The 24,831-nt window shown below is 61.3% G+C and overlaps 1 protein-coding gene across 1 annotated transcript in view; it reads left to right on the forward strand.

Moving 5' to 3' along the window:
- Window positions 1-12,263: 12,263 nt before the first annotated feature.
- The window catches only part of COL7A1 (collagen type VII alpha 1 chain), a gene marked incomplete at both ends in the record, with an annotated part of 31,316 nt that continues 18,748 nt past the window's right edge, over window positions 12,264-24,831 (forward strand). The window contains 49 exons of the mRNA XM_084214553.1: window positions 12,264-12,270; window positions 12,348-12,528; window positions 12,603-12,762; window positions 12,854-12,947; window positions 13,028-13,186; window positions 13,389-13,552; window positions 13,651-13,780; window positions 13,876-13,998; window positions 14,150-14,248; window positions 14,560-14,709; window positions 15,408-15,527; window positions 15,648-15,794; window positions 15,878-16,069; window positions 16,144-16,293; window positions 16,487-16,615; window positions 16,699-16,845; window positions 17,009-17,134; window positions 17,204-17,347; window positions 17,429-17,554; window positions 17,629-17,775; window positions 17,856-17,984; window positions 18,063-18,209; window positions 18,370-18,489; window positions 18,574-18,720; window positions 18,834-18,934; window positions 19,017-19,143; window positions 19,222-19,365; window positions 19,437-19,594; window positions 19,689-19,730; window positions 19,873-19,891; window positions 20,015-20,160; window positions 20,271-20,363; window positions 20,687-20,758; window positions 21,159-21,212; window positions 21,421-21,483; window positions 21,575-21,688; window positions 21,980-22,006; window positions 22,151-22,204; window positions 22,318-22,380; window positions 22,502-22,561; window positions 22,699-22,734; window positions 22,868-22,912; window positions 23,126-23,161; window positions 23,536-23,562; window positions 23,663-23,692; window positions 24,024-24,083; window positions 24,192-24,227; window positions 24,369-24,614; window positions 24,696-24,740. Of these exons, the coding sequence (XP_084070679.1) occupies window positions 12,264-12,270; window positions 12,348-12,528; window positions 12,603-12,762; window positions 12,854-12,947; window positions 13,028-13,186; window positions 13,389-13,552; window positions 13,651-13,780; window positions 13,876-13,998; window positions 14,150-14,248; window positions 14,560-14,709; window positions 15,408-15,527; window positions 15,648-15,794; window positions 15,878-16,069; window positions 16,144-16,293; window positions 16,487-16,615; window positions 16,699-16,845; window positions 17,009-17,134; window positions 17,204-17,347; window positions 17,429-17,554; window positions 17,629-17,775; window positions 17,856-17,984; window positions 18,063-18,209; window positions 18,370-18,489; window positions 18,574-18,720; window positions 18,834-18,934; window positions 19,017-19,143; window positions 19,222-19,365; window positions 19,437-19,594; window positions 19,689-19,730; window positions 19,873-19,891; window positions 20,015-20,160; window positions 20,271-20,363; window positions 20,687-20,758; window positions 21,159-21,212; window positions 21,421-21,483; window positions 21,575-21,688; window positions 21,980-22,006; window positions 22,151-22,204; window positions 22,318-22,380; window positions 22,502-22,561; window positions 22,699-22,734; window positions 22,868-22,912; window positions 23,126-23,161; window positions 23,536-23,562; window positions 23,663-23,692; window positions 24,024-24,083; window positions 24,192-24,227; window positions 24,369-24,614; window positions 24,696-24,740 (5,136 nt within the window). The remainder of the gene's footprint in view (window positions 12,271-12,347; window positions 12,529-12,602; window positions 12,763-12,853; window positions 12,948-13,027; window positions 13,187-13,388; window positions 13,553-13,650; window positions 13,781-13,875; window positions 13,999-14,149; window positions 14,249-14,559; window positions 14,710-15,407; window positions 15,528-15,647; window positions 15,795-15,877; window positions 16,070-16,143; window positions 16,294-16,486; window positions 16,616-16,698; window positions 16,846-17,008; window positions 17,135-17,203; window positions 17,348-17,428; window positions 17,555-17,628; window positions 17,776-17,855; window positions 17,985-18,062; window positions 18,210-18,369; window positions 18,490-18,573; window positions 18,721-18,833; window positions 18,935-19,016; window positions 19,144-19,221; window positions 19,366-19,436; window positions 19,595-19,688; window positions 19,731-19,872; window positions 19,892-20,014; window positions 20,161-20,270; window positions 20,364-20,686; window positions 20,759-21,158; window positions 21,213-21,420; window positions 21,484-21,574; window positions 21,689-21,979; window positions 22,007-22,150; window positions 22,205-22,317; window positions 22,381-22,501; window positions 22,562-22,698; window positions 22,735-22,867; window positions 22,913-23,125; window positions 23,162-23,535; window positions 23,563-23,662; window positions 23,693-24,023; window positions 24,084-24,191; window positions 24,228-24,368; window positions 24,615-24,695; window positions 24,741-24,831) is intronic.

A 24,831-nucleotide genomic window follows, 5' to 3' on the forward strand; every position in this document is an offset into this window, starting at 1 on the left:
GGCACTGTGCCTTGTAGTGCCTGTTATATTTGTGTGCTGAGGCAGTCTATGCCTCCAGAAACATGAGTGTCTCACCAGCTCCAAGGATTGAGAGGTTAGCCATATTATTTTTTCCTTGGTAAACAGCAATTGGGGATGTAAAAGGTGGGAAAGGGAAGCCCATTCAGGAGTCAAGTGTTCCTGCTTGGCAAAGACACCCATGCTCTGAGCCTTATCAGGGGTTTGGGAAGTGTAACCTGGAATTGGTGCAGAGTCATTAAGCATTTGGCAGCCGAATGCTTTGATACTGGAGGAACTGAAGCTCTAATCTCATTGGCATGTCTCTTGCTGTTGGAGCTGTATGGGGGTGTTTCTGTTCCTCCACCAGAGTATCCAAACTGGAAAATGTCTGGTATGACAGAAGTGCCCTATCTCAGCTTTTCCTGAACCTTGAAAAAGAGATCTTTTGCTAGATCTCTCCCCCTCCCCTCCCCTTCTCTCCCTGCAGTTTCCGCTGCCCAGTGAAGGACAGTGCCAGAGGATGGAGTTGGAACCATCCCTAGAAGCATCCCAAGTTCACTGTAACTGGAGATGGCCTGGGTGACCTAATAAATCTGTTTCCTGGCTCCATGGACAATGCAGGATTGTTCAGTGGGGCTCTTTGACCAGTTTAGTTTTCAATGGCTTAAGTGTTTTATTTTGCTACTTGGAAGGTTACTTGGGATCCCATTAGTCTGTGCTGATAAATTTAGCCTGGTATATGGATTGGCCTTTGCTCCCTCCCCTTCTGCATGGTCTTACCCTCTCCAGATTAAGTCCCCTCTTTCAAGCTATTGTGATTGCTTTTACTCCATGACACCTTGGCATTCCATGTGTTGGCTGCTAAAGGAGAGGATTTGGAAAGGGGGATACTGTGCATTGCTGTGTGCACCCTGTGCAAGGCTCTGCAGTTTCCTGCACAGGACTTTAGTGGCTTGTCTCCACTACACAGAGCTATTCCAGGAATGTAAATCTAGCAGTGAAAATGGTGAGCACTCACTAGGGCCCTGTGCTGAGTGCTCCATGTTGTCCTGGTCTCTGCAGAGAGCTGCTGGTACCCCCAGTGCAGGGCTGCAGGGCCCAGCAGATGTACAGGGTGGATCTGCCTGTGGAGCAGGCAGCCCCTTTGATATGTGAGATGCTTGTTTGTGATTCGGGTGCTTGCCAAGAGAGGGGCCACAGCAGCCAATTGTCAAGAGTTGCCTCACCTGAGCTAATTACCCACCCTGGAAAGTACAGTTGATACTCATCATGGGTGCTGAGCCAAGCCTGTCCTGGGGAATCAGGGAGCTGCAGGGAGTCTTTCACAGAAATGAGAGGCTTGGAGCTGTGCCACTGCTTGGTGCCAGAGAGCTTTTGGGAGGAGAGCCCACAGCCCTCTGGGCCTGCTTCTCTACCTGCTGTCCTGCCAAGGCTGGTGAAAAATGGCAGTGGGAACCATAGGTGAGTGGGGTTTAGAAGGCAGGGCAGCAGTGCAGCTCTGTAGTGTCTTGTGTTGCTGGAGCCTTGCTGTGCTCAGGCCCCTGGTGCAGGGATTGACTGAGGTGTCGGCATGGCTGTGAGCAGGGGCTTTCTCCCCCATCCAGCCCCTGTCTAGTGTGGTTTGCTCAGGAAAGGGGTGGGTTCTCCCTGTGATGAAGTGGTGCTCAGGGGGGCTGCAGGATTGCCAGGCTGAGGGAGGTTCCTGGTGCTTGGTAGTCCTGACCTGCACTTCACTGCTGAGACTCTCACCAGGAGAGAGGAACAGTGAGCAGTGGTATCTGGACACATATCCAGCAATCCTGTTTCCTATTTGGGAAAGGAAATGCCTCGTGTAAAGCTTTAGTGTATTCATTGCGTGGAAAAGCAGTGGACAAAAGGCCCATCCAGGCCTGACTGCCAGCAACAGCCATCCCAGGCTGCTATGAGGCACGAGGCATGGTGGCAGGAGCTGCCTTTGTCTGCACTGGTGTGCCTGGAAGGGGTGAGCTGCAGCCCTGAACACCCTCATTAAAAGCTGCTTTACCCCACGCGCCATCCAAAGAGGTTGGATGGTTCTCACTTTTCCATGCAAGTCTCTGCTTTCCTGTCTTTTCCTCTTATACATTTTCCTTCCTTGAGGCTGTGAGGTTTTTAGTAGGGCTGTCAGGCTGAGGTTTGCCTTTGTTGCCCATTCAGACCATCACTGGGGATGCCAGAAAAGCTGTTTGAAGTGTGGGGTGTGGAGAAGGATCTGCCCAGGACTGGAAAATGGAGCTGCTGTGACGGCAGCCTGGGGTGCTCCCAGCCCTGATCTGTAGGAGCAAGAGGGATTAATTTCTGTACAAGTACCTGTGCTGGATCACCTGCCAGGTGCCCTGGAGACACTGCTCCTGCTCAGTGTCCCACCATCCACTGCTGAGCCTCTGCCATGATCTGGGGTTATTTAAGGCTCCATGTCCTGCTGTAGTGTGAGACCTGCACAGCAAAGACAGCGTAAAGACAATGAAGGAAGCTGGATTAAATGCCTGAAGGTTTGAGCAAGGCTTAAGATACTGAAACAGGAGCCTGAATATCTGAGTGCTGTTCCTGGTTCCACCAAGAGCCTGTAGTGTGACATGGAGCATTCAGGTTTTTGGGGCACTGTGTTAAGGTGGGTGCTGACACCAGGTGCAATGCACAGAAATAAAGGTGCTCCCTGTGCACTGCCCTCAGCACACAGTGACTCAGGTGTGCAAAGCATTTTGTAAAGCAGCCCCAGTACTGTGCACTGCTTTCTGCTTTGCATGTGACTTTTATTTCGAGTAGGCACTTGGAAAATGCTCTGAAGGGAACGTGCTGCTTATCTTTGATTTGTTATATTTAGGGAAGAATGAGTTGGCTCTTCTGGAGGGGATTTTTTTCTTCTTCATTTGAATGTTTAATCTAGGGAACTACAGTGATGTTGCTTCAAGATTTAGCAGTGGATATATTTCAGCTGCAGGAAAAGTGCACTCTGAGTTTATCGGGGCTCAGCATTGTGCAGATTCCTGTGTACCAAACCCACGGCCCCCCATTCAGGTTGTGTCACTCTTGTGCAAAGCTGGGAGTGGTGGAGAAACAGGCCCAGTGCTATCCATGGAACATCGAGGGTGGGATTTCCAGGTAGGGATAACTGCCTGTGACAGGGGGTTTCTCACAGGAAGCTTGGTGCAGAGTGGCTCTAGGAACTGGAGCAGCATGTGTCTGTGGCAAGTTCTGCCTCTGCTCCCCGGGCACAAAGGATGCCCTGGAACAGCAAGAGGCTGTCAGGGAGATGGCAGGTGAGTGTGCTTGAGTCTTGGGCATCCCAACTCCACGTGGCAGTTCTGCTTTTTGCACCCCTTCCCCCCGCTGGCTGCTGCGAGGCTGGAGGTCCCTGCTGCCCCTGGCTGCTGTCCACTCTGGTTCTGCGGCTTCCCCTGCTTTGTTTACTGCTGTTCCAGATGTGCAGCACTTGGCAGGAGCCCCTATGACGTGGGAACACAAGTATCTCCTGTTCCTGCCTCGCACACGCAGCAGTGACTCACAGGTGACCTTGCCCCAGCCCTGCTGAGGGGGATGGAGGATCGGGTCCTCATAGTTCAAGGTGAGTCCTGAAGGTGGTTGAGGGGGCAGAAACAGGATGCTGTGCTCTTCCCTTCTTGGTGGCAAAACAGAGGGGTGCAGAGGTGCTGGTGATGTGGTTTCTGCAAGGACCTGGAGCTCTGAGAGGCCCTGGTTGTCACTGCTCTGGGGATGCACTATGTGGATGCAGATCGTGCCCCATTGCCATTGGGACCCCCACCTGTGCTGCTCAGCCTTCCCCTGGAGCTCCCCAGCACCCTGCCCCACAGCTCTGGGGTCCTTGTGTGGCATGGACGTGTCCACCCACCCTGTGCCATCCTGGTGACGCACCCTCCAGCTCCATGAGATGTGAAATCATCCTGGGGAGGTCTGGGGAGGGAGGAGTTCCCATGGTGACAGACAGCGATTCACCCGACAGGGCAGGGCGGGTACTTCGTCCTTTTTATTCCTTTCTTCTGGAGTCGGGCACCCAGCCAAGGAGCTGAAGGAGCAATGGCACAGCCTCGCGGGGGAGACACACAGGACAAGTCTGGTCTCGTGAACTGCATTAATCCCTCCGGAGCAGTTTCCCCTGCAGCCTGGCTGCTGCCCCACACATAGGGGTGAGCCTGACCCTTCCTGTAGCATTGATTCCCTGGGTGCTGCCTCCCTGCAGTTTCCTCACCACCCTAACAGGCTGACAAGCAGACCTTAATCCTCCTTCCCATGGATCGTCGGTCATGTGTGAAACATTCAGGGCAGTATCCTGCAGCTGCTGGGGATCCAGCACTGTTAGCCAACACACCCTGCTAAGGGCAAGTGTGGGTAAAAGATCTTTGTGCTATCCACGTGCCTTTTTCAGTGTTCAAGGCATGCAAAAGCCCCTTACCCAGAGGCTGCAGCATGGCCCAAACTCTCTAGGGGTAAAAACCCCTTCCTGAGCCCCTGCCTGTGTCAGGCAAGGCCCCTGCCACACCCAGGTGTGAGCTGTGCCATCCCTTCCCTGGGAGCAGTGCCTGCAGGTCCTTGCTGGGCTGCACATCCCAGCTGCCCTCCAGCTCTGGGTGCTGCTCCCAGGGCTCTGCCGGGCTCTCCTTGCACAAGGAGCAGCCAAGCCCCAGGAGAGTGGGACAGGGGCTCTTTCATGAGTCCTGCCAGAAATTTTTATAGAGCTGCAGGTAGTTTTTAGGGGGGTTGTTGCAGGTTGTGAAACGCCTGAATAGAGGCAGGGAGGAAGCATTGAGCAACCACCCTGTCCTCCCAGCCATCAGGCCTGCATCCCAGATGCAGAAGTGGGGAAGTGAGAGCAGGATCATGCAAAAGAAGAGTGAGAGAGGGAGAGCTTTCCCTGGCACAGGGGCTGTGAGAAATCTGGATTTGGAGAGATGAGGTGGGCAAACTCCTTCTTGTGCAGCTCCAGAGTTTGAGTCTCTTGCTGTCACTTGTGAGCACAAGCTGGTGTGCTGCTCTGTCAGGGCCAGTGGAACCAGTGCCTGTGGGCTGGCAGCAGGAGGGACTGAGCACAGGGCATTAGTGACTCGTTATTTCCATGTCTTGGGAAGGCAGTGTCAGTCCACTGTGAGCTGTGTGCAGCAGCAGGGTCCAGCATGTCCATCCTTGGGCGTCAGGATAGAAGTCCCTGAGGACTGGCTCCTTGGACTCACAAGGAATAGCCAAGGTATTCCTCTTGGCAACACTCCTTCCCTGGGAATACAGCTATCCTGAGCTCCTGCAGCCAGGAAGGCATCTGTTGTTGCCATTGAAAGGAAGAACAAATATACCCAGCCCCATCAAGCTGTGCAAAGCCCCTGCGAGGAGCAGCTCCTTGCAGCACAGCTGGCAGCATCCCTGGAACAGCTCCAGCTCCCTGGGCCCACACGCTGCCTCTCTGCCTTTCTTCCCCTCGCTTGGCAGTTGCTGTGAGCCTCTGTCACCACCTTACTCCCCCCCAGCACCCCACACCATGCTGCTGCCTTCTCCTGCAGGTTCTCCAGGGTCCATGGGGGCTCCCAGGGTTGGGTTAGCCTGAAGCTGGCCTTGTGTACTTGAGTGCTGTGCTGGGAGCTGGGCAACTGCTGTTTCCCAGAAAAGCTCAACATTAGGCAGCAGAACAGATCCCATGTGCAGGGGGGGTGGTGCTGCCTTGCCCATCTAGCCCTGCACCGTCTGCTCCCAGCATCTGTGGGGAAGGAGGGATGGGGCAGCCATGGCTTCATGGGGCCTGTCCCACTCTTATGGGGAGTGGAGATGGTGCCAGGTTTGGGAACTGGTGAGCACCTTGTCCCCACATGTGACAGGGCTTGCTGTGTTCCTCCTGCAAGTGCCTTGGCTCTGCAGGTCTGGGCTCTGTCCTGGCCTCCTGCAGACACCCCTGCCTGGCTGCTCCTGTGTGCCCCTCCAGTCCCCTGAAGCCGCAGTGCCCCTGGAAGCCAAATTTGGGGCAGAGCAGTTTGCAAGGCCAGGAGCAGTCCCTGCTGTGACAGCGCCCCAGCACCAGCAGGGCCTGAGCAGTCCCATCTGCCACCCACCTTCCTGGAGGGATGCTGCTGAGGGCTGGAGGTGGCCAGAGGCACAGCACCTTGCTGTTTGCAGGTAAGATGATTTCCTGGCTTTCCCGGCGCTGTAGGGAAGCACCAGTGACCCGGCCTTGCCCCGAGCTGCTCTCCCAGGCGCCGGCTGCAGGAATGCCACCTTTCACCTCTGCATCCCTCACCTGGCCCGAGGCTGGGCTGCCGACAGCGCTGGTTCCCGGGGAGCCCGGCAGAGCGCAGGCAGGCCGGGCAGCGCTGCTGGCTGCGGGCGGGCACGGGCGGGCTCAGCCGCCCAGCGTGTCCAGTCACGCTCTGCGCACCTCGACCCAGCCCGCACATGCCCCGAGAGTGTGCGACGTGGGCTGGCAGCTCTCCCTCGGCTTCCCTTCATCTCCTCCTTCCTGCAGGCACCCAGAGGAAGCCGCTCCCTCTGCTCTGCCGGTGCCGGCTGTTGCGTTGCAATGGGTCCCTGTGTCTCTCTGTGCACCCCAAGCCCGGCTGTACCCCAGGTGCTGCCAGGCACTGCCTGCTGCTCCCTGCAAACCCTGCAGCCAGGACTGGGCTGGCAGCACCTCAGTCCTCCTAACCCCAAGGCAGGGAATCTTTATCTGCCCATTCAAAGCAGGAATTTCCTTTCCACAACTGCATGTGCTGGGCTGGCTGGGGCATCTCTGGGGCATAAGCATCCCATGGGATGTCAGCTTGAGGAAAAGACGGCACTGGCCCCATGCAGAGCTGCCGGGGGAGCTTTGCTGCACCTGGTCCCTGCATTTCTGCCATCTCCTACATGCCCCTTCTCAAGGACAAGATAGGTTGATTTTACTGAGCCTGGACCCAGCTGCAAGTGGGGACTGCAGGGCCAGCAGTGAAGGGCAGCAGCTCCTGCCTCAGTCAGTTGAGCAGCTGGATTCCTGCAGAAGAGCCAGGCTGTGTGTGCGGCTACCTGCAGCATGGGGCACTTCAGCCCCTGCCTGCATTCTGTTTACACCTTCCCCCTTCCTCCCCCTGGCTCCCTGATTCCCAGCCCCAGCCTCTCTGGGTATCCCCAGCATCACCCAAAGCCCAGCCACAGGATGCAGCTGACGGCAGCTTTTTAACTAGGGACTCTAGAGCCCCATTCACTGCTGCTGGCTCCTTATCCTGCTTCCATCATCCCCATTGTCACCTTCCCTTTCTGGCATGCTGGCTCCATGCCATTTCAAAGCACTGCCAGCCCTTGGCAGAGCCCTGGTGGTGCCTGGCTCTCCCCTCACTTGCTGTCCCTGAGAAGCAGCCTGGCCTCTGTGGTCACACTGACCAGGGCTGCCTTCTCCTGCACCACTTGGCCAAGGGGAGGGTCACATTCCCTGGTGTCACCATTCCCTCCTGAGCCCATTTTGCAGGGCCAGTGGGGCCTGGCCACAGTCCAGCACAGGTTCGTGCGATGCTGATGTGCAGCTGTGCTGACAGCAGCCTCCAGACACAACAGTTTACAGGCAGGAAAAACTTTCCATCCCTCCACAGCAGTTGTGGGAGAGCCAGGACATGCACCCCCCCCCATGGGGCGCCCGATGGGGGGGCACAGCAGGCTCAGCCTGACCCCAAGCTTGGCTACAGTGGGACCACTTGCCTCCATCATCATTCTGTCACCAGCCTGCTGCTGCCTCCACAGCAGCTAAGGTCTCCCAAAAACGGGAGCATCCCCTTCACTTTGGACATCCCAAGAGCTGCTGGGCAGAGAGGGCAGCTCGTTGGTCATGATTTCATCCTGATGTCATACTTTGATTCCTTTTGCCACAGGAATGGGGCCTTGGGCAGCAGCAGGATGGAGGGCGCTCTGTCACAGAGGAGCTGGGAGGCTTCTGTCTGTTTCCCTTGTGAAGTGCAGCCTGGAGGGCTGGCATGGCTTTTTCCCACCCCAGACCCATCAGGGTAGGTCAGCAGGCAGTAAGGGCTTACCATTTCCCACCTTGGTCTATTTTGTGGCCTCTTGGGTTGCTGGGTTGTCCCATGGGGTGACATAAGCATTCCCCAAGGTGGCACTGAGTGTCACCCTGTCCCTCTGGGCTCCCCCTCAGCTGACTGGTGATAGCCAGAGGTTATGGGCCCTTTCCTGGGATGCTGGGCTGGGTGGCTGGGTGCCACATCATGGCAGATGATGGTGGCTGGTGCTGGAAGACATTCCTGGAGCATGTCTCAACTGGCCTCTGTGGCAGACAAGGCTCCCCCTCCAGGCTCTGGCCAGCTCCTCCACTCCTCCCCTGCCTCAGCACTAGTCCCCTGCTGCTCCCCTCCCCAGCGTAAAAGTGCTGGGAGAGGTAGTTTTTCCCCCCCAGCAGCCCCAGAGCTGTGCCATGCATCCCCACTGAGATCCCATGGCTGGGAATGCTGAGGTCTGTTGCAGTGAGGAGCTGCAGGAGCACAGTAGGGCCAGAAAACTGAAATCCTGTGAGGGTTGTGCTGAATCCCAGCCCACGTCAGATCAGCACCAGAGGCAGTGGCTGCAGTGTGGAGAGGGTGGGCAGAGGATGGGGGCAGCAATCCCCACAGCAGCACAAGTGCAACAGGCTCTGCACCTCACCATGGTGTGTGACTCATCCCATCCCAGAGAGCTGAAACCTCACCTGGGGCTGAAGATTTTCTTCTTGTTTCCCACTAAGGCAGCAGTGAGGCCTCATGCCTAGCAAGCAGGGGCAGGGAAAAGCTCAGCTCCTGTGCTTCCCCTGTGCACACTCTCAAACCAGGGGCTTCCCTTCCCAGGGGTAGCATGACCCCTGTGAGGCTCAGGTTAGTTCTTGCCTGGGCAGTGCCCTGCAATGACCAGGGTTGTTGGGACCCGTGGAGGTGTCCTGGAATGTCTCATGATGTGGCCAGCTGTTGAGTGTCATTTGGGAACCAGGTTGGCATGCACAGGTGAGGAGCTGGCATCAGGGTCAGCCCTACAAATTCTGTTCAGCGTCTGTGTAGAGGAATCAGCATGCTCTGGGGCCGAGCCAGCTGGGAGATGGGGAACCCCAGGTCTGGGCTGTGCGAATGACTAGTGGCTGGGCTGCCAGCCTTCCAGGCTTTGAGAAGGGTTTTCAGCCTTTCAGGATGTCCCCGGAGGGGCTGGCGTGCAGCGGCGCGGGGGTGCCCGTGAGTCACTCACACCTGGCGCTCTCCATCTGCAGAGGCAGGACCGTCCCGCGCCGGGGGCCGCAGATTCCTTCCCTGGTCCTGGTATGCGGAGGGAAGCTGGGAAACACCGCGGAGGCGGAGACACTCTGGTTTTGGGGACCCAGCAGCCCTGCGTGCCCCACTCCAGGGCACGTGTAAGGGGAATGCTGCTGGCAAAATGGTCAGGATGCTGCCGGGCTCTCCGTGGGGGACGGGGGTTTGAGGAGCACCCCAAACCAGTGCCTGCCGCAGTCCTGGGGGCCCAGGCGGTGGGCAGAGCCCCTGGCACGGCTGTGAAATGTCGCTGTCCCGGTGTCGCTGCCTAGGGTGCCCGCTGGGCGATGCTCACCCCCGCGCTGCCCCCGCTGGCCGGGGTGACCCGCAGCCGCCCGTGCCCTGCCGCCGGCACCGCGCCGTGGGGCTGCTCCACCAGCTCCGGGCCCGGGGCCAGCCACAGAGCCCTTGGCAGGCCCCTCCGCTCCCTGTTTAACGAAGCCCCTGGTCTAATTGGGACAGGCCGCCCTGTCTTCATTAAACGGGCTCTGGCGGGAGGAGGGTTTAGGCACGGTCCTGACCTGAGGATGCTGGACTCAGGGCCGGACCCGCAGGGCTGGGGCAGGCAGGGGCAAACCTGCGGGCACGGCGGGCTTCGGAACCCGCCCGCCAGCCTTGGGGGCCAGGGCTGAGGTCTAAGGAGAGGAAGGCTAATGAAGAGGAGGGGATGCGCTGCTTGCTGTACCTTTAAGAAGAGCGAGGGCATCGCCGCTCCTCCCCTGCCTGGGAACAGCTTGTGCCTGGGAAAGTTGCCTGCAGCCGACCCTGGAGCATCTTTGCTCGGTGGCCGATGGCCCTGCCCCCGGCCCCCAGCTGTGAGGTGGCCCTGGGCCCCTGAGATCCCCACGGTTGCTCCTCTTGCTGCCCACAAGAAGATGCCCCTGGACCTGTCTGTCCATTGCCCTGCCAGGAGCCGGAGGGGAGCCCTTGGGGCAGGGGCCAGGAGGGAACAGGTACGTGGGGTGCTGGGGACAGGGAATGTGGGCTGACCAAGGGCAGAGGGTAGGTGGCATGGGTGCATGGCAGGTTCCTTGAGCCAGGGTCAACCCCAGGTGAGCACAGGCACTGGGGAGGATGAGGTGCTGTGTGATGTGCCCCAAGGAGCACTGTGGTCCCACAGGTGGCCTGGGTGTGAGGAGCACCCCGAGGGTCCAGGGTGTACCCTGGGCTGAGGAGGAGCCTCAGAGGACTGTTCCACCAGTCACAGGATGGGCAGGAAGTGAGACCAGGGCAACACGAGGTCCCTGCCTGCCTTGCTGGACTTCTCCTTCTCCTCCTCCCAGCAACTGCAGCCACATCACCAGTGGCTTTCCAGCAAGTTTCTCCAGCTCTGGGATAGGTCTCAGCCTATGAGATGCTGTGAGATGGTGTTTTGAGCAGGGCAGGATGATGTTCCCACAGCTGACTCCAGCGCAGTCCCCGTACTAGAACCATGGGTGGCGGGGCCCCACATGCTGGGTACCCCCAGCCGTGTGTGCAGGAAGGATCCTGGAGGAGGCCTGGCTGTCCTGCAGCCTCATGGGAGCTGTGCTGGCATGGGGAGCAGCCCTTCACCACCAGTGCCCTTCCCAGGGCGAGTGCTCAGAGCCAGGCTTTAACCCAGATGATGCCAGAGGCTCAAGTCCCTGCGGCAGCTCCATCCAGGTCTGCCTGGATCCAGGCCCCAAGTCTCCAGGACACATTCCACTGAGATGGATGGATGGATGGATGGATGGATGGATGGATGGATGGATGGATGGATGGATGGATGGAAGAAAAGAAGTGGGTAGAAGTGGGTGGCCAGCTCCTGGCTGGCAGGTGCCAGAGCTGCTCACCTTCCTGAAAAATGCAGATGCTGGAGAGGAAACTGCCTTGAGCCTTACTGGAGCCCACTCAGCCCCTCACGGAGGTCTCGGTGGCAAATCCAGCAGCAGCCGTTCGCGGGTGTCCAGCCCTCTCCTGCTCCATCCCCATCCCGGAGCCGCTGCACGCCGTGCAGCCGCGGGGCAGCCCGGGTGGCACTGGAGCGGGAAGAGCCCGAGGAGCTGCTTGCTTTCCTTCCTTCCCTCTCAGGGGAGCGGGTGGGAAAAGCCCTTTGGGAGGCCGGGCTGGGCGGGGGCCGCGCCGCTCCGCTCCCCCCCGGCCCGTGCTCCGGGCCGCCCTCCATAAAGGGGCGGGAGCGCCGGGGGCCGGTGCGCGCCGGCACCGCCTGCGCCCGGCACGGCTCGGCACGGAACGGCTCGGAGCGGTGCGGGACGGAGCGGCCCCGCGGGGGCGGTGGGTGAGCCTGGAGCTGTGGCGGGGGTCCCGCCGCGGGTGGGGGGCACTGCGGGGCAGGTCCGAGCCTCCGCGCGGGCACCCGTGGGCACTCGGCCGCGCTCCGCGGCGGGGCTGGCACCGCCCGGGACGGGCTGAGCTGGAGCTGGGACCCGGCGGAGCCATCGCGGGGGTACCGGGCCAGGTGCCCTCCGCCGCCGCGGGCGTGGAAGCGGAGGGCAGGGGGCTGCAGGCAGGGCTGCCCGCGCTGGCTCCCCGCTGCCCTAGAGCACCTTCCTGGGGCAGGAGGAGCCCCTGCGGGCGGGGGGCCAAGTGCGCCGCTGCCGATGCCATGGCGTGGGGCAGGGGAAGGGGTGGCGGAGGCACAAGCCGGGCTGTAACCGGGCTGGGGCTCTCTGTATGCCCCGCACCGCGGACCGCCCCACTGGCTGTTCACGGGCCGGCTACCGCCCGCCTGTCCCGGCCCGAAGCGGGGCTCTCCCTGCGCCGTGGGGTGCCTGGGGCGGCACTGGCACCCTGCCCTCCCAACCTGCCAGGCGTTCTGGCACGGGTGGTGCTGGGAACCTCCCGAACTGCTGTCCCCAAGGCTTGGGGCTGGTGTGAGAATGGGGCGGCAGCATCCTGTCCTGCAGGCTCCCACGATGAGCAGCCAACTCCTGCTCCTGGCTGTGCTCCCGGCGCTCCTCCGTCCTCCAGCTGCTATGGCACAGAAGAGGAGCCAAGGTAACTGCTGAGTACTGGGTCCACATGGTGGGTGGGACAATAAGAGGGCTGCAGCACCAATGTGCCACAGTGCCAGTCTGTGCCCTGAGTGCTGTCACTGCTCCGCAGCAGTGTGTGAGGATGTACTGGAGGCTGACATCGCCTTCCTGGTGGATGGCTCATCCAGCATTGGAAGGAACAACTTCCGTGCTGTCCGCACCTTCATGGAGGAGCTGGTGGTGCCCTTTGTGCAGGTGGTGGGTGAGAAGGCAGTGCGCTTTGCCATGGCACAGTACAGTGATGACCCACGGTGAGTCCAAGGGAGGGGGCATGTGGGGTGCAGGGAGGCAGGGCTGGGAAGTGACAGTGTCCTGCACTCCCCAGGGTGGAGTTCTCATTCTCCCAGCACACTGATGGCACAAGTGTCCGGAGGGCCATCCAGCAGCTGAGCTACAAGGGTGGCAATACACGGACAGGCGCTGGCTTCCGCTACATTGCTGACAACTTCTTCGGCCCCACACAGCGCCGGCCTGGGGTCCCCCAGGTATGTGCAGAGCAGTGACTGGCAACATGGGGAGCAGTGTCAGGTCCATGGACCTCATGCTGGATCCCACAGCTCTTTCCTGGCCCTGCAGATCTGCATTCTCATCACGGATGGCAAGTCCCAGGATGATGCTGAGGGGCCGGCTGCGAAGCTGAAGAGCCAGGGCATCAAGGTCTTTGCCGTGGGTGAGTGAGTCTTCTGCAGCACGTGAAAGAGTCTGCTTGGTTCAGGTTCCTCCCTCACCCATCATCTCCCTCTGGCCCAGGTATTAAGAATGCTGACCGCAAGGAGCTGATCCGTGTGGCCTCAATGCCTACTGATGCCTTCTTCTTCTACGTTGGCGATTTCAAGCTGCTGGACACGCTGGTGCCACTGATAACACGAAGGGTGTGCACCACTGTTGGGGGCACCCTGCACCTGCTGGGTATGGGCCCCCATCCTCCTCCCTGAGGGGCAGAGGTGCTGGCAGTGCTGGATGCCAGACTGTGCATCTTTAGCATCCATCCCACCCCCAAAATGACCTCCTGGCCATCCCATCCCATCGGGCACACATCTGTGCTGCCACAGCAAGATCTCCTCTCTGCTTCATGCGCTGCAGAGCCAACAGCCCCTGTGCTATCCCACAGATGGGCCAAGCCACACTGGCCCCTCCAACCTGGAGGTCCCGGAGCGGGGCCTTGACCATCTGCGGATCCGCTGGAGAGCAGCCAGTGGTCCCATCACTGGCTACCGGGTGCAGTACGTGCCACTGACAGGGCTAGGGCAGCCCGTCATGGCAGAGAGGCAGGAGGTGAGTGCTCCCACCTGAATGCTCAGAGTTCATGGGAGTTCCTGGTGGCTCCATGTGTGACCTGGGGAAGATGAGGGAGTGACACTGTTCCTGCCCAGGTGAGCGTGGGGCCACGGGAGACAAATGCTGCGCTACGGGGACTGCGTGTTGGGACAGAGTACCTGGTCACCGTCACCGCCCAGTACGCCAACAGCATCGGCGAGTCAGTGTCTGGCCGGGCACGAACCCGTGAGTGTCCATGTCCTTAGGGACGGGTGGGTGCAGGCATTGGGCGCCCCAGCACATGAGGCTGGGGACTCATCCCTGCTTCTGTGTGCCTCCAGAAAGCCGTGCTGGCTCCATTCTGGATTTTCGCGTGGTGGAGACCGGACCAACCTTTCTGCGGCTGGCCTGGCAGCCTGGCCCCGAGCCCCCCCAGGGCTACAGCCTCAGCTATGCTGTGCAAGGTGAGGGCATGGTCCCTGCAAGGGTCGGTGCTGCCTGGGCACCCTGCCTTTGTGCATCCCCCTGGGCAGAGGGATGCATGGATGAGCGTGAATGCAGGGATACGTGCCCGGGGTGCTGTGGGTGTGTATCCACCCACCCTCACCACGGCAGCCGGCACGCGTGCGCTGGGCGTGGGGCGCGTGTGTGTGCAGAGGTGTGGAGGCAGCCTGTGTATGCCTGCACCCCGAGGCTTCATGCGCAAGGTTCAGGGTGTGTGCTTGGGCGTGCACGATGGCTGGGGGCCTGGCGTGTGCCCCCATGGCTGCCGCACATGGGGGGCAGGCAGCAGATGCCTGTCCCAGCCAGGGATGGGGCTGGATGGAGCCACACACCTGGCAGCCTCACCCTGGCCTCAGGCACTCCGGGGGGTGCCCCTGCACTGGCCCACATCCCAGTCTCTTCCCAGTGCTCCCCACCCCTGGCACTGACTGGCATCCTCAGGGAAGGGTGCAGGCCCACAGACACCCCTTCCCTGCTGGGCCTAGTGTGTGCTATGTCCCTGTGCCCCCACACCTCTCCAGGAGCACCTCAAAGAGAGGAGAAGAGCCTGGCAGCCAGCGCACAGTCAGCCACACTCAGCAACTTGCAGCCCGATACTGAGTACGTGGTGATGCTCCAGCCCCACTATGCACAGCAGCCCGCTGTCCCTGCCACCCTCACCGCCCGGACGCGTAAGTGCTGTGCCCAGCCCTGGCCCAGCCAGGGTTAGGAATGGGTTCCCAGCACAGGGATGCCCCCCTCCAATCACTGTGCCCCTTTGGGATGGGGCTGCCTGGCCCGTGGCTGCCTCTGGGGGTGGGATGGGGATGTAGGTGAGCATGGCTACAAGGTGATGCTCTGGGCCCCAAAAGTTGCTCCCAGGCCAGGATGCAGCGCTGTGTGCTCCCAATTTCCTTTGCAGCCTTCTGGGAGTGTTTCCACCAGAGCTTTCCTCCCATGACGTAAAAAACGTTGACTGAAAAAATGCAGGGTTTGAGTGAGGTGCTCTGTGGGAGGAAAGTGTGGTTTCCACCAGGGCAGAGGCTGTTGGAAAGCATCTCCGGGTAGGAGTGGGGGTGAGGCTCCAGGGCAACACCTTTGGAAGCATCAGATTTTGGCAAACTAATACCTTCAGCTGCCCCAGGCAGTCTTAACGCACAGAAAGTATTTAAGGCATTAAGAGGAAGACATTTGAGCTCCATTTTGCACAGTCTGATGCTTTGAAGGAGCCGCCTGAGTGTGGGCTGCACTCAGTGACCTCAGTGTGGTTAGCACCCCTGAGCAGGGGCAAGGGGGCTTCCTGGAGACAGAGGTTTGCAGATGAAGGTGCTTCCTGCTGCCCCCTGCCCCATTCTCATGGGGGAGATGGACAGTCACCCCACTTCCACAGGGCACCTGGTGGGCGTGCAGCACTTGACTGTCCACAACGTGTCAGCACAGAGCATGCTGCTGGCCTGGCAGCCTGTCAGTGGCGCCACCGGCTACCGGCTCTCCTGGGCAACCCGCACAGGTGAGTGCCTCTCCCAGAGCTTGTGCCCCTTCTGCTGGTGGCCCCTGAGGAAGGACAGGAGGGAGCTGATGGCACCTGCTGACTCAACTCCCCATGGGACTGCTGCACTGGCTCCCACAGGGCAGGACAGGCACAGGGTGGACCTGGATGCTGGGCAGAGGTCGCATGCATTGGTGGGGCTGCAGCCCAACACTGACTATGTGGTGACGGTGGCCCCACTCTTCAGACAGCTGGAGGGACCCACAGCCACTGTGCAGCAGAGGACAGGTAGGTGTTGGGTACAGGTGATGCCATCCTGCTGCTGTGCGTGGGAGGGGGCAGAGACCAGCCCCTATCCTTGCCATGTGCAGGGACCAGAGACATGGGCTGGGTGGGTGGCAGCAGGGTGGCACAAGGTACCCTGGCCCATGGGGTCCCTCTTGCAGAGGCAGGTACAGACCAGACACTGCAGACCAACATCCTGGGCCCCACATCCATCCAAGTGCTCTGGACCAGTGCCCATGATGCTCGTGGCTACCGTCTGGAGTGGAAGAGAGCCGCAGGTAGGCTCGAGGTGCCTGTTGCCCCTGTGGGCCCTCCATGCCAGCAGCTGGCTGTGATCCTTCCCTTCCTGCAGGACCAGAGCCCCCAAGAACAGTGTCTCTCCCCAGCAGCACCAATACTTACCAGCTGACGGGGCTGAAGCCGGGCACTGAGTACCGCATCACCCTCTACACGCTCTATGATGGTGGGGAGGTGGCCACCCCTGTCACCACCTTTCAGACAGGCGAGTGCTGCTGTGGGTTCCCTGAGCATTCCAAGCCTTTGGCATCAAGGGATGTCCCAACGGGCATTGCTCAGCCCAAGGACTGCCTTGGCCATGAGAACACCCAGCTGTCTGGTGACAGCCCAGGATGAGTATGGGGGTTGTGCTGCCCAGGCTGTGCCACTCCAGCTGTGCCTCACGTGTCCCCTCACAGGCGTGGAGGCACCCGTGGGTGCTGTGACAGACCTGCGGCTCGTTGAGGAGTCGGGCAGGTGGGTACGGCTGAGCTGGACCGGTGTCGCCGGTGCCACCGAGTACAAGGTGGTGGTGCGCAACAACCAGGGTGAGTCTGGGCAGGGCCAGGGTGGCCCCCGGGGGATCCTGACCAGCTGACACCGAGCCACTGCACTGCCCTCCTCCTGGCAGATGGCACAGAGAGGACGAGGCGCATCCCAGGCAGCCAGACGGGGCTGGAGCTCGGTGACCTGCGGGAGGGCATCCCCTACCTGGTGCGTGTCTCGGCACTAGCAGGCGGCCGGGAGGGCAGTGCTGCCACGCTTACCGTCCGCCTCAGTAAGTCCATGTCAGAGTTTGGTGCCAGGAGTTCTGGTACTGCATGTTCCCACTCTGGCATGCAGCTGTCTTTATCCCCCTGCAACCCCTTGGGATGGCAGCTTGGCTGTGGGGTCCCTTTGGACTCCCCAGGGTGATGCTGTGGTGTTGTGGGGTGGTGCAGAGTATCCAGAGGTGGGCAGCGTTTCGGATCTGCGGGTGATGGAAGCCGGTCCCAGCCAGCTGCGGGTCACCTGGCGAGGGCTACCAGGTGCTGGGGGCTACCTGCTGACGTGGCAAGGCAGTGACGGTGAGTGTATGGAACATGGGATGCCGTGGCAGCAGTGCTGGAGCCCTTCCTATCCCAGCCATCTCTTAGGTCTGAAGAAATCTCGCTTCCTCCCTGCTGATCCCACCACCTTCACCATCGATGGGCTGCATGCCAACATTGTCTACACCGTCAGTGTCTCAGCCATTGTGGATGGCCGTGAGGGGAGCCCTGTCACTGCCACAGGACGGATAGGTGAGGTAACCCCTGCCTGACAGTGCTGTCTGGTGCCTTTGGCTGTGACCCAGGATGACAGTGGTCCTCTTGGTGTCACAGTGCCAGAGCAGGTGGGGAAGGTGACCCAGCTGGAGGTGCAGGCATCCAGGAGCAATGTTGCCCGTGTCACTTGGGTCGGTGTGCCGGGAGCCACTGCCTACCGTGTGGTGTGGAGCCGCAGGGACGGTACTGTGGGGTGGGGATGGGGGTGGGCTGTGAGGGCAGCAGGGTGGGGGGCCTGATGCCACAATCCTTGGCAGGGGGTTCGGAGAATAGCCGGCGAGTTCCTGGCCACACCAACTCCTTTGACATCCCCAACCTGGAAGGAGGCGTCTCCTACACTGTGAAGGTGACGGCACTCATTGGCAACCGGGAAGGCAACCCCGTCTCCATTGTTGTCACCACCCGTGAGTGTTGGGGCAGGGGGCATCACCAAAGGGTGGCACTGGGCACTCCTGCCCCTGATGCCTGCCCCTCTGCCCCACAGCGGAGGCAGTCCCCCCACGCCCTGTCAGCGGCTTCCGGGTGACCGAGGCCTCGGAGCACCGCCTGCTCCTGACCTGGCTGCCAGTGGCTGGCAGCACTGGGTACCGTCTGTTCTGGCGCCTGGCTGAAGGTAAGCATAGCTGCCTGGAACTCCTGCATCCCTGCCAGCTCCCACCCACACCCCCTCACCCTTCTCTGCCCCTGCCAGGGGGGCCCCAGCATAGCCAGCATCTCCCAGCCACCTCCAGCTCTTATGCTCTGTCGGGACTGGAACCGGGCCGGCACTACCATATCAGCATCACCAGCCTGGCTGGCAGCCGGGAGAGCGAGCCAGCCACCATCACTGCCATCACCAGTAAGGGACTGCCTGCGGCCAAGGCAGCATGAACGCCCTGACACATGGCTTGAGGCCAGAGGGGCACCCAGGGACTGAACTGTCCCAGCATTGGGCTGGGGAGGGAGCAGGTTGGGGGCTGACCCATGAAGCTGGGACACCCCTTCCTCCCCCTTGGTAGCTGCCCCAAGCCGCATCACCAGCCTGCGGGTGACGGAGGTGCAGAGGGATTCGGTGACTCTCACCTGGACTCCAGTCCCTGGTGCCTCTGGCTATGTCCTCTCCTGGAGCCCTCCTGCAGGTGAGACGAGTGGGTGGCCCCAGGACAGTGGGCAGCATCCCCGCAGGGGCTTGCTGATCCCTCTGACTGTCCCCTGGGCGGCAGCTGGTGGGGAGAAGGGGCGGACGCTGCCCAGCACTGCCAGCTCCCAGCAGGTCTCTGGGCTGCGCCTGGGCCAGCGCTACACCTTCACCCTCCGGCCACTCCTGGGGAGCACACCAGGTGCCGAGGCGTCCGTCAGTGAGCGCACAGGTACTGGGGGACCCCTGCAGGGGTGGGCTGGGCTTGTCTTCACTCTGGTGGTGGCTTCACCCCTTCCCATCCTGCAGTCTGCAGGGATGCCCTCGGTGACGTGGTCTTTCTAGTACACGGCACCCGCAACAGCTCCTCTGCTGCCAACGCTGTCCGCACCCTCCTCTCCAACACCGTGTCCGCCCTGGGGCGCCTGGGCCCTGAGGGCACACAGGTAGGCTGCTGCCACAGCACTGGGGGCACAGGGTGGGTCGTGGGTGGGCCGTGGTTCCCACTGCTCCCCTGCACCCTTGCAGGTGGCCCTGGCCACATACAGCTACCGCAGCCTACCCTGGCTGCTCCTCAACCGCTCCAGCGACCTGCCCACCGTGCTGGAGCAGATCCGTGCCATGCGCTACGAGGAGCCCAGCGGCAACGCCATCGGTGAGGGGCGGCTCTAGGAGTTGGGGCAGTGGTTTCTGGGATCCTGCTGACTGTCCCTTCTTCCTTCTCCCTGTCTAGGGGCAGCCATGACCTTTGCCAGGACCTACCTGCTGAGTCCTGGCGCAGGGCGCCGTCCTGGGGTGCCAGCAGTGCTGGTGGTTCTGGCTGACAGCCCCTCTGGGGATGATGCCATCGCTGTGGCCAGGGATGTCAAGGCTGGGGGTGAGGATTAATAGGGTCTCATCAGGGTGTGCAGGGACTTTTGTGGGGTGCTGATGGTGCTCTCTGCTCAGGGGTCCAGGTGCTGGCAGTAGGCATGGAGGGGGCAGACCGGGAGCAGCTCCGGCGCATGGTTACCAGTGAGGACCCACGGTACATCTACCATGGCAGCGACCTGGCAGAGCTGGAGGGAGAGCTCACTGATGACCTCTGCACCATCATCTCCACCAGGGTAAGGGCCAGAGAACCTCGGGGGGTGTGGAGGGGGAGCAGCCCCATGTAAGGTCCGATCTGTGGGTTCACACAGGCTTGTCTTTTCTTGCCAGCCAGCGCCAAAGCCAAAGCCCTGCACTGTGAAGTGCCCCAAGGTGAGCTTCTCAAAGCTGTGCCATGCTGTGCCACTGGTGCTCAGCATCGGTCATGGACCCCTAGTTGCTGACAGCAGAAGCCCAGTGGGGAGTTAAGCACAAGAATGCCAGCCCCTAACCCTTTCCCTCTGTCCCTTTGCAGGGTGAGAAGGGAGACCGCGGTGAGGCAGTGAGTGCTTTGGTGACACCCCGCCACCCGCTGGTGGCTTTGGGAGGTTTGCATCTCCCAAACCATGCTGATATCAGCTCACAGGGGATGCTCACTACTGGCTTTGTCTCTGCAGGGACTGCAAGGACGTATGGGACCACCAGGTCTCCCTGGGCAGCCGGTAATAACCTGATGGAGGGGGGCATAAAAGGGGCAGCTCTCTGGAGAGGGCAGTGTCATGGTCCCCATGTCCTCATGTTCCCTTGTCCCTTTGTTGTGCCAGTGGGTGTGTGTGGGGCAAGGAGCTGTCCAGCCCATGCTAGAGGGGTAGACAGGCAACACCTCTTGACCACCACCTGCCACCCAGCCTGTCCTCTCCCCTGTGACTGCAGGGTCGCCACGGGCTTCCTGGCTCTCCAGGACCACCAGGGCCACAGGGTCCACCAGGAGAGAGTGCCGAGGGTCCGGGCAAGAAGGGGGACAGGGTGAGTACCTCTGGCCCTTCACCTAGGCACCCCAGGATCCCTGGACACAGTGACCTGGTTCCATGGGGCCTCTCACTGCCCCTTGTCCCTTTGGTCTCCACACCTATCCTGGAGGGGAAATCCCTCTGAAGAATCCCAGCCCAGCCCCACACTGCACCCTCACACCCCAGCTCAGCACATGGGGAAAGGCACCCTGGAACCCAGCTCGGCCTTGGGGCTGCCCTGAGCTCCCAGGGCTGGGACCAGCAGTGCCTGGGGCACTGAAGGAATCTGGCAGTGCTGGGGTACACCAGATGCTGACATGATGCTCCTCTGTCCTGCAGGGATTTCCTGGAGCTGATGGAGCACCGGGAAGCCCTGGACGCCCTGGGAATCCTGGATCACCTGGGCAGCCAGTGAGTAAGGGTGTCCCTTGGCTTTGCTGCTGCACAATGGGCTCTCCATCACCCTGCCTGCTCCCTGAGCCAGCCTCTGCTTCCCTGTTCCCTGTGCTGGGGGAGTCTCAGCAGCTGGCAGGACCACTGCTGTCTCCTGTGTGTGTATCCCAGGCAAAGTGTACTGTCTAGCCTTGCTTTGGCTGGGCATGCCATGCCATGCCGTGCCATGCCACCCCATTCCATCTCACCCCATCCTCACTCCCCTGGCTGGCAGGGATGTGTTCTTCTCCTGAGCTGTTGTTTTCTAGGGCCTCCAGGGCATTCCTGGTCCTCGAGGGGATCCCGTGAGTATGGCCCCAACCCTCCCCAACCCTTCTCACGCCCAACAGCCCCTCTCATTCTCATCTTTCCTTCCCAGGGTTCACGTGGGCCCGTGGGACTCACTGGCCCAAAGGGAGAGAAAGGTGAACCGGTAGGTGATGGGCAGGGGGCTGCCCCACAGGGGTCCCTGGGGAGCACTGGGGACCCTGGTGGGCACAGCTTGGTGCCTGGCATCTCCTGGTCCCAGGGTCTCCCCATTTCCCTGCCAGACTCCTGGCCGTGTGGCACTGTGGCCACAGCAGGGCACATGTGGCACAGGTGCTCACTGATTTTTCCTCCCCCTTCTCGTGCAGGGAGAGCCCAGGGTGATCACAGATGGAGAGCAGGGGCTGCCAGGCCAGAGAGGGGAGCCAGGTGTGCCGGTAGGTGTGGGAATATGGATGTGAAGGGGTCTCTGCCAGCACCCCCAGCCCACCCCTCAGCCTCAGCTGATGGAACCCCTCTCACCTCCAGGGCAGCCCCGGCCCTCCTGGGATCCCTGGCCCACGGGGGCCTCTTGGTGATCCAGGCCCCCCTGGTCCACTTGGACCCATGGGGCTGCCAGGACCTCCGGGAGAGTTTGTGAAGGTATGTCCCCCGACGCTGCATGGGGATGGCTGGGGGATCTGTGGGCAGAGGGATGGGGGAACAGGCTTGGAGCTGCTCCCCGTGGACTCCTCCTGTCCCTGCTCATGGGCTGTGCCCTCACCAGCTGTGCCTGACCTGTTGCTGGCACTGGGCAGTGTTGGGAGAGGCACTTGGCATGCACATACCCTAATGCCACTGATGATGGGCTCTACCCAGCATGTTCCTCTCCTATTCAAGGAGGGCATGGGAACAGCTCAGAACTGCCCTAATTTGCTTTTTTCACCCTTGCAGGGAGAGAAGGGTGACCGAGGGGAAAGGGTGAGTGGCTGTGCATTTCCCTGAATCCTCTCCCCTACTGGATGGAGGTCCCTTGAGTGTCCAAGGGCACTGCAGCCCCTCAGGGTGCTTGGGAGGACTGAGCCCCCAGGGCAACCACACAGGAGCTGACCCTTCTCTCTGCAGGGCCCCCCTGGATTCGTAGATGGGGCAGTACCTCGAGGGGACCCTGGACCCCCAGTGAGTTGAACCCCCAGGCCGGCAGGGCTGGCAGAGGGGATCAGGGCTGCAGTGGCTGTGTGTGCCCAGGGATGAGTCGCATCTCCAGAGGCTGAGATTTTCCTCTCTTGCAGGGCCTCCCTGGGGACCCTGGGCCTCGGGGACCTGCTGGGCCCCAAGGGCTGAAGGGTGAGAAGGTAAGAAGGTGGCAGGGATGCTCCTCACTAGGGCTGGACCTCACACCTCTTTCCAGTGAGGATTCCTATCTAATGGGCATCCTGTGTCATGAGCATGGCTATCACCTTTCCAAATCCCCAGGGTGATGGCACAGAAGGTTTCCCAGGGTCACCTGGCCGTCCCGGGGACCCAGGAGACAGGGTGAGTTCCCTGAGAGAAGGTAAGGCAGGCAGGAGCTGGCCAAGCCCTGAGGGCAGGCTTGAGCACTCCTACTTTGAGCAGCCTGGGCATTTGCCTTGTCACACCAAAGGTGACAACGTCTCCATTCTCCTCTGCAGGGTCCTCGGGGACCGCCGGGGGAGCAGGGCAGGAAGGTGAGCGGTGCAGGGACAGAGGGACACTCTTGCCGTGCCTTTGGCAGAGAGAAGGGGGTTCTGGGCTCTGTGCCAGGACCCAGGATGTCCCCAAAGGTCCTGCTGCCCCTGACTTTTGTTCCTGCTCTACCAGGGAGACCGTGGGGCGCCGGGCGAGCTGGGAGAGACGGGCGAGAAGGTGAGAGGGTGCCAAGGCAGAGCGGCACTGCCCGGTCCTGGTGTCCCTGAGACCGGCTGGTGGCAGTGCCTGGGGATGGCTGTCACAACCCAGTGCTCTTGGGTGGGATTCAGGGCTGACTCGTGAAGAGCTCTGGGGCAGTGTGTGGGGCGGGGGCAATGTGATGTAGGGGGAGGAAGGCTCCCTGGAACCCTCCTCTGCTTTGCTCTATAGGGAGACCGTGGTGTGCCAGGCCCACAGGGTGAGAAGGTAGGTGCAGCTGTGGCATGGTGGAGTGATGCCTGCTCTGCCCCGGAGCAGCCACACTGGCAGGGGGTGGCAGGATGCCCCCACACCTTCCTCTTCCTCCTCTCCTGCAGGGTGAGATGGGAGCCCCAGGGCACCCAGGGCCATCAGGCAGAGAGGTGAGTCAGGGTAGTGGGGGTGGTGCTGTGGAGCCAGGAGCTGCCACGGCCTGGGTGGTTCCCAGGCACTGCCAGCCCCCTGAGGTCTCTAATCTCACCACAGGGAGCTCCAGGACCCACTGGGCCCCGGGGAGAGAAGGTGAGGACAAAGGAGGGTCCCAGTGGGGTGGCAGGGGTCTGTTGGGAAAGGGGCTGGCAGTGACATCTGTCTCTCTGCAGGGTGATCCAGGACCACCTGGCAGGCCAGTAAGTGATGCTGCCCAGTGGCTCCAGCTGTGCCTGCCCCAGCCCCAGGACAGGGAGCCGTGGGCAGTGCCCAGCATGGTCTCCTCTGCTTCCCCTCCAGGCTCCCAGCGTGGCTGGTGTTGGAGAGAAGGTAACCCTGGCCCAGCTGTGCCCTCCACCCTCTGGGCATGGCTGTGGGCTGGGGAGGGGGATTGCACAGTTGGGCTCACCCTGGTCCTAAGCCTGGTCCACAGCTGCAGTGGGGGAAAAGATGGGTGGTTGGGGTGCTGATTTTGTCTGCTCCAGGGTGACAGAGGTTTCCCAGGACCAGAAGGACCTCCTGGCCCCAAGGGTGACACAGGAGATAAAGGTGCCCGTGTGAGTACTGCCTTGAGGATGGGAAGCACAGGGCACATGGCACAGCCCTCCCCAGACTCATGGTGCCTGTGCTGTTGTTCCATGCTGTGTCCTTCCACGTCTAGGGTCCCCCTGGCCTGAGCATCCCTGGGCCAGCTGGCCCCAAAGGCGAGCAGGGCGATCGGGTGAGTCTGGGGGCACCCTGGGGGCCCCCGCCCATGGGCCTGCTCCCTCCCCGGGCAAGGGGTCCCCGAGGCTCCCAGTGACACCTGCTCTTCCTCTCCAACAACCAGGGTATCGTTGGCCTCCCAGGCAGGAGTGGCCCAAAGGTGATGTCACTGCCCGTCCATTCGTCTGTCCGTCCATCTGTCTGTCTGTCCGGCTCTAGAGGGGCTGTTCCTGCAGGCTGTGCCCCTTCTCTCCCCAGCTGCCCAGGCTCTGCCCTGACTGTTGCCCCTTCCCCTGCCTAGGGTGACCCAGGAGAGCCAGGGGAGAAGGGGGAGCCAGGCCGAGCGGGCGCCCCTGGGCAGATCGGGCTGCGAGGCAAGGAGGTAGTGTGGGACAAGGGGCTGTGGGGCACTGTGGCCCTGAGCAGAGGGGGGCTGGCAGGGAGCAGGGGGATGCTGGTGACTTGTACTTTTCTCTCCTGGCCGGTGCCCACTGATTTGTGCCTCAGGGAGAGCGAGGAGAGAAAGGTGATGAAGGCACCCCGGTACGTGAGGGTCCCCAGGACCACTACCCCTCTTCCCTCTGCCCCTGTTCCTACTGCCCCCCACTCACCCCCTCTTTCCCCACAGGGAGAAGCTGGCCTGCCTGGCAAGCCTGGAGACAGGGGTCCCCGGGTAAGTGCAGGGCTGCTGGGCACCCTGGGCGGGAGAGAGCCTCATGGCCTTGGGGTGGCTCCTGCTAATGCACATCTTCCCTTTGCCCCCC

The sequence above is a fragment of the Fringilla coelebs genome, assembly GCF_963513975.1.
Source record: "Fringilla coelebs genome assembly, chromosome: 13".
Taxonomy (NCBI): Eukaryota; Metazoa; Chordata; class Aves; order Passeriformes; family Fringillidae; genus Fringilla; species Fringilla coelebs.